The sequence below is a fragment of the Brachyistius frenatus genome, unplaced genomic scaffold (genome assembly GCF_029030835.1).
Source record: "Brachyistius frenatus isolate BFR_SWC_R1_liver_20210118 unplaced genomic scaffold, ASM2903083v1 Contig_212, whole genome shotgun sequence".
Lineage (NCBI taxonomy): Eukaryota > Metazoa > Chordata > Actinopteri > Embiotocidae > Brachyistius > Brachyistius frenatus.
In genome coordinates this window covers 615,001-622,675 of record NW_027210811.1, presented here as the reverse complement: position 1 = coordinate 622,675, position 7,675 = coordinate 615,001, and the positions used below count along the sequence as shown (strand labels likewise).

Here is a 7,675-nt window from a genome sequence, read left to right as displayed (position 1 = left end):
AGCAGTCAGGTTACAACAGTCAGGTTACAACAGTCAGGTTACAGCAGTGAGGTTACAACAGTCAGGTTACAGCAGTCAGGTTACAACAGTCAGGTTATCTCTTTCCATTCTATCTAAACTGTCCTGGATTTAAATGTGGCCCGGATATTTGGTTTGTCTCCCGCCTTTTTCCTTTTGTCTGATTAAAGTAAAAAAAAAAAAAAGAGATCATCTCCAACCCTTCACTCCCCCCCTCTCCATCCCCCCTCTCTCTCTTGCCCCCACCTCTTTCCTTCCCCCTCATATGTGTTTGCTGTGCAGAAGAGAGGAGGCCATCAGGGCGATTGAGGAGGAGGTCAGGAGGGAGAAGAGGGTCGCTGACGAGGTCGTCCAATCAATGCCGGCCACAAAGCAAGAGAAGTATTTCACCATGACAACAGCCAACGAGGAGCTGCTCCAGGTACAACTGTAGTTTTAATTCAATATGTTTTATGATGAAAGAGGAGTGACACATTTAAAATATAACCTATAATATGTTGACGGGATAAATCGATCATTGTTGTTTGCAAAAGGTGTATGACACATAATTTTAATTGAAATGACACCATGTAAAGTAAAAGTACTTGATGTCCTTCTTCCTTCTTGTCTTGTCTGGTTTGTAGGAGCTCACTGTTCTCCAGGAGGAGCTGGACCTTCTGATAACCAGGAAGGAGGATTATGAAGCTGTGAGTTGGGTTGAAAAGAGGATAGAGGGCAGGAGGAGGGGTGAACAAAGGTTAATATACGAAGAAGGGGGATGGAGGGGGGGGGTTGAAGTGTGGAAAAGATGTCAGATAATGAAAAAAGATGAAGGTAAATGTACAATAGTTGTGGGTGAAGTCCCTCGTGTGTGGAGGGTGATGTCAGTCACATCTCTCGCTGCAGAAGTTGTAGTTTCAGTATTTTTTTCCCATTTCCAGGATCTGTCCCACTCGCAGATAAAACAGGAAGTTGTCCGGCTCCATGGGACCCTGTCAGCGCTGGAGGCAAAGCGTGACGCCATGGAGGCTGAGGACAAGAGCCTGGGCTCCCCCCAGGAGGAGAGAGAGAAGCTGTTCAAACAGGTCGGTGTGGTCACCCAAAAATAATAATAATAGGAGAGCTTGTCCTGTAGTTGGAATTCATCTCCACCTCCTAACTGAGAAAACATCTCATCACCAGAACTGCATCCTGTAATTATGTGAGAAGGTTAATGTGGTTATCATCATAAACATGAATTAACTTCAGTATCAATTAACATATTTAGTAAAATGTCACATTAAAAGTCTCCACTGATCATGTAACCTTTTACAAACATACGATCACAATTACAAGGTCGTGAACTGTGAGAGCTTTTTGTGAGGTAGAGTCATAATAACGAGATGAAGTCTCCTTCCTTCTGAGAAAGCGATGTACAGCCACAGAATAGAAGGAGACACAACTTTTGATTTAACTTAAACAAAAATTATATGAAGAAACAGAAGTTATACAACTTTTTAAACGTTTCTATATTTGAGGTCGTCTCACCAACTTGTTCCACATCTTCCAATGGGACATCCCAATCAGCTCCACAAATGTGATGAAGATGATTACATTAACCCTTAAATGCCTGATTTTTCAAACACCCGACATACCTCAGGTCTGAAACTACACTTACAGAACACCATGTTCAGGTCATGAAGTCAAAGTAAAAAAAAACATCAGAAAAGAATATATTTAGCATTTTGACCATGTTGACACCAGAATATCATTCAAGAACAAATAGTTTTAAGGAAAAGCAATGAATTGAGTAACTTAATTAAAAGACATGAATGAATCTGACAGTGATCCTGCTCTAGGTCACTCAAGGTCAACATTCGGGTTCATAAACAAAAGATGGAACTGTTCTTCTGTTTTCCAGGTGAAGGAGGACAACCAGGAAATTGCCAGCATGGAGAGACAGTATGTATTCATATCAACTCACAGTATATATTCATATCAACTCACAGTATGTATTCATATCAACTCACAGTATGTATTCATATCAACTCACAGTATATATTCATATCAACTCACAGTATGTATTCATATCATACAATCAACTCACAGTATATATTCATATCAACTCACAGTATGTATTCATATCAACTCACAGTATATATTCATATCAACTCACAGTATGTATTCATATCAACTCACAGTATATATTCATATCAACTCACAGTATGTATTCATATCAACTCACAGTATATATTCATATCAACTCACAGTATGTATTTATATCAACTCACAGTATATATTTATATCAACTCACAGTATGTATTTATATCAACTCACAGTATATATTCATATCAACTCACAGTATGTATTTATATCAACTCACAGTATATATTCATATCAACTCACAGTATGTATTTATATCAACTCACAGTATGTATTCATATCAACTCACAGTATATATTCATATCAACTCACAGTATGTATTTATATCAACTCACAGTATATATTTATATCAACTCACAGTATGTATTTATATCAACTCACAGTATATATTCATATCAACTCACAGTATGTATTCATATCAACTCACAGTATATATTCATATCAACTCACAGTATGTATTTATATCAACTCACAGTATATATTCATATCAACTCACAGTATGTATTCATATCAACTCACAGTATATATTCATATCAACTCACAGTATGTATTCATATCAACTCACAGTATATATTCATATCAACTCACAGTATGTATTTATATCAACTCACAGTATGTATTTATATCAACTCACAGTATATATTCATATCAACTCACAGTATGTATTTAATATCAACTCACAGTATGTATTTATATCAACTCACAGTATATATTCACATCAACTCACAGTATGTATTTAATATCAACTCACAGTATGTATTTATATCAACTCACAGTATATATTCATATCAACTCACAGTATGTATTCATATCAACTCACAGTATATATTCATATCAACTCACAGTATGTATTCATATCAACTCACAGTATGTATTTATATCAACTCACAGTATATATTCATATCAACTCACAGTATGTATTTAATATCAACTCACAGTATATATTCACATCAACTCACAGTATGTATTTAATATCAACTCACAGTATGTATTTATATCAACTCACAGTATGTATTTATATCAACTCACAGTATATATTCATATCAACTCACAGTATGTATTTAATATCAACTCACAGTATGTATTTATATCAACTCACAGTATATATTCACATCAACTCACAGTATGTATTTAATATCAACTCACAGTATGTATTTATATCAACTCACAGTATGTATTCATATCAACTCACAGTATATATTCATATCAACTCACAGTATGTATTCATATCAACTCACAGTATATATTCATATCAACTCACAGTATGTATTCATATCAACTCACAGTATATATTCATATCAACTCACAGTATATATTCATATCAACTCACAGTATGTATTCATATCAACTCACAGTATGTATTTATATCAACTCACAGTATGTATTCATATCAACTCACAGTATATATTCATATCAACTCACAGTATGTATTCATATCAACTCACAGTATATATTCATATCAACTCACAATATGTATTTATATCAACTCACAGTATATATTCATATCAACTCACAGTATGTATTCATATCAACTCACAGTATATATTCATATCAACTCACAATATGTATTTATATCAACTCACAGTATATATTCATATCAACTCACAGTATGTATTTAATATCAACTCACAGTATATATTCACATCAACTCACAGTATGTATTTAATATCAACTCACAGTATGTATTTATATCAACTCACAGTATGTATTTATATCAACTCACAGTATATATTCATATCAACTCACAGTATGTATTTAATATCAACTCACAGTATGTATTTATATCAACTCACAGTATATATTCACATCAACTCACAGTATGTATTTAATATCAACTCACAGTATGTATTTATATCAACTCACAGTATGTATTCATATCAACTCACAGTATATATTCATATCAACTCACAGTATGTATTCATATCAACTCACAGTATATATTCATATCAACTCACAGTATGTATTCATATCAACTCACAGTATATATTCATATCAACTCACAGTATATATTCATATCAACTCACAGTATGTATTCATATCAACTCACAGTATGTATTTATATCAACTCACAGTATGTATTCATATCAACTCACAGTATATATTCATATCAACTCACAGTATGTATTCATATCAACTCACAGTATGTATTTATATCAACTCACAGTATATATTCATATCAACTCACAGTATGTATTTAATATCAACTCACAGTATGTATTTATATCAACTCACAGTATATATTCATATCAACTCACAGTATGTATTCATATCAACTATCAACTCACAGTATATATTCATATCAACTCACAGTATGTATTCATATCAACTCACAGTATATATTCATATCAACTCACAGTATGTATTCATATCAACTCACAGTATATATTCATATCAACTCACAGTATGTATTCATATCAACTCACAGTATATATTCATATCAACTCACAGTATGTATTCATATCAACTCACAGTATATATTCATATCAACTCACAGTATGTATTTATATCAACTCACAGTATATATTTATATCAACTATATGTATTTATATCAACTCACAGTATATATTCATATCAACTCACAGTATGTATTTATATCAACTCACAGTATATATTCATATCAACTCACAGTATGTATTTATATCAACTCACAGTATGTATTCATATCAACTCATATATATTCATATCAACTCACAGTATGTATTTATATCAACTCACAGTATATATTTATATCAACTCACAGTATGTATTTATATCAACTCACAGTATATATTCATATCAACTCACAGTATGTATTCATATCAACTCACAGTATATATTCATATCAACTCACAGTATGTATTTATATCAACTCACAGTATATATTCATATCAACTCACAGTATGTATTCATATCAACTCACAGTATATATTCATATCAACTCACAGTATGTATTCATATCAACTCACAGTATATATTCATATCAACTCACAGTATGTATTTATATCAACTCACAGTATGTATTTATATCAACTCACAGTATATATTCATATCAACTCACAGTATGTATTTAATATCAACTCACAGTATGTATTTATATCAACTATATATTCACATCATTCACTCACAGTATGTATTTATATCAACTCACAGTATGTATTCATATCAACTCACAGTATATATTCATATCAACTCACAGTATATATTCATATCAACTCACAGTATATATTCATATCAACTCACAGTATGTATTTAATATCAACTCACAGTATGTATTTATATCAACTCACAGTATATATTCATATCAACTCACAGTATGTATTTAATATCAACTCACAGTATATATTCACATCAACTCACAGTATGTATTTAATATCAACTCACAGTATGTATTTATATCAACTCACAGTATGTATTTATATCAACTCACAGTATATATTCATATCAACTCACAGTATGTATTTAATATCAACTCACAGTATGTATTTATATCAACTCACAGTATATATTCACATCAACTCACAGTATGTATTTAATATCAACTCACAGTATGTATTTATATCAACTCACAGTATGTATTCATATCAACTCACAGTATATATTCATATCAACTCACAGTATGTATTCATATCAACTCACAGTATATATTCATATCAACTCACAGTATGTATTCATATCAACTCACAGTATATATTCATATCAACTCACAGTATATATTCATATCAACTCACAGTATGTATTCATATCAACTCACAGTATGTATTTATATCAACTCACAGTATGTATTCATATCAACTCACAGTATATATTCATATCAACTCACAGTATGTATTCATATCAACTCACAGTATATATTCATATCAACTCACAATATGTATTTATATCAACTCACAGTATATATTCATATCAACTCACAGTATGTATTCATATCAACTCACAGTATATATTCATATCAACTCACAATATGTATTTATATCAACTCACAGTATATATTCATATCAACTCACAGTATGTATTTAATATCAACTCACAGTATATATTCACATCAACTCACAGTATGTATTTAATATCAACTCACAGTATGTATTTATATCAACTCACAGTATGTATTTATATCAACTCACAGTATATATTCATATCAACTCACAGTATGTATTTAATATCAACTCACAGTATGTATTTATATCAACTCACAGTATATATTCACATCAACTCACAGTATGTATTTAATATCAACTCACAGTATGTATTTATATCAACTCACAGTATGTATTCATATCAACTCACAGTATATATTCATATCAACTCACAGTATGTATTCATATCAACTCACAGTATATATATCATATCAACTCACAGTATATATTCATATCAACTCACAGTATATATTCATATCAACTCACAGTATGTATATTCATATCAACTCACAGTATGTATTCATATCAACTCACAGTATATATTCATATCAACTCACAGTATTTATATCAACTCACAGTATGTATTTATATCAACTCACAGTATGTATATTCATATCAACTCACAGTATATATTCATATCAACTCACAGTATGTATTTATATCAACTCACAGTATATATTCATATCAACTCACAGTATATATTTAATATCAACTCACAGTATGTATTTAATATCAACTCACAGTATGTATTTCATATCAACTCACAGTATGTATTCATATCAACTCACAGTATATATTCATATCAACTCACAGTATGTATTCATATCAACTCACAGTATATATTCATATCAACTCACAGTATGTATTCATATCAACTCACAGTATATATTCATATCAACTCACAGTATGTATTCATATCAACTCACAGTATGTATTCATATCAACTCACAGTATGTATTATATATCAACTCACAGTATGTATTCATATCAACTCACAGTATATATTCATATCAACTCACAGTATATATTCATATCAACTCACAGTATGTATTTATATCAACTCACAGTATATATTCATATCAACTCACAGTATGTATTCATATCAACTCACAGTATGTATTCATATCAACTCACAGTATGTATTCATATCAACTCACAGTATATATTCATATCAACTCACAGTATGTATTCATATCAACTCACAGTATATTTATTTATTCATATCAATTTAATATCAACTCACAGTATATATTCACATCAACTCACAGTATGTATTTAATATCAACTCACAGTATGTATTTATATCAACTCACAGTATGTATTCATATCAACTCACAGTATATATTCATATCAACTCACAGTATGTATTCATATCAACTCACAGTATATATTCATATCAACTCACAGTATGTATTCATATCAACTCACAGTATATATTCATATCAACTCACAGTATGTATTTATATCAACTCACAGTATGTATTCATATCAACTCACAGTATGTATTTATATCAACTCACAGTATGTATTCATATCAACTCACAGTATATATTCATATCAACTCACAGTATGTATTCATATCAACTCACAGTATATATTCATATCAACTCACAGTATGTATTTATATCAACTCACAGTATATA

At 30.7% G+C, this 7,675-nt stretch overlaps 1 protein-coding gene across 1 annotated transcript in view; it reads left to right on the top strand.

Annotated features, from left to right (window-relative positions):
• Positions 1 to 300: 300 nt before the first annotated feature.
• The window catches only part of ift74 (intraflagellar transport 74), a gene marked incomplete at its 5' end in the record, with an annotated part of 16,722 nt that continues 9,347 nt past the window's right edge, over positions 301 to 7,675 (top strand). Inside the window, 4 exons of the mRNA XM_069719349.1 lie at positions 301 to 439; positions 642 to 704; positions 939 to 1,082; positions 1,898 to 1,938. Of these exons, the coding sequence (XP_069575450.1) occupies positions 301 to 439; positions 642 to 704; positions 939 to 1,082; positions 1,898 to 1,938 (387 nt within the window). The remainder of the gene's footprint in view (positions 440 to 641; positions 705 to 938; positions 1,083 to 1,897; positions 1,939 to 7,675) is intronic.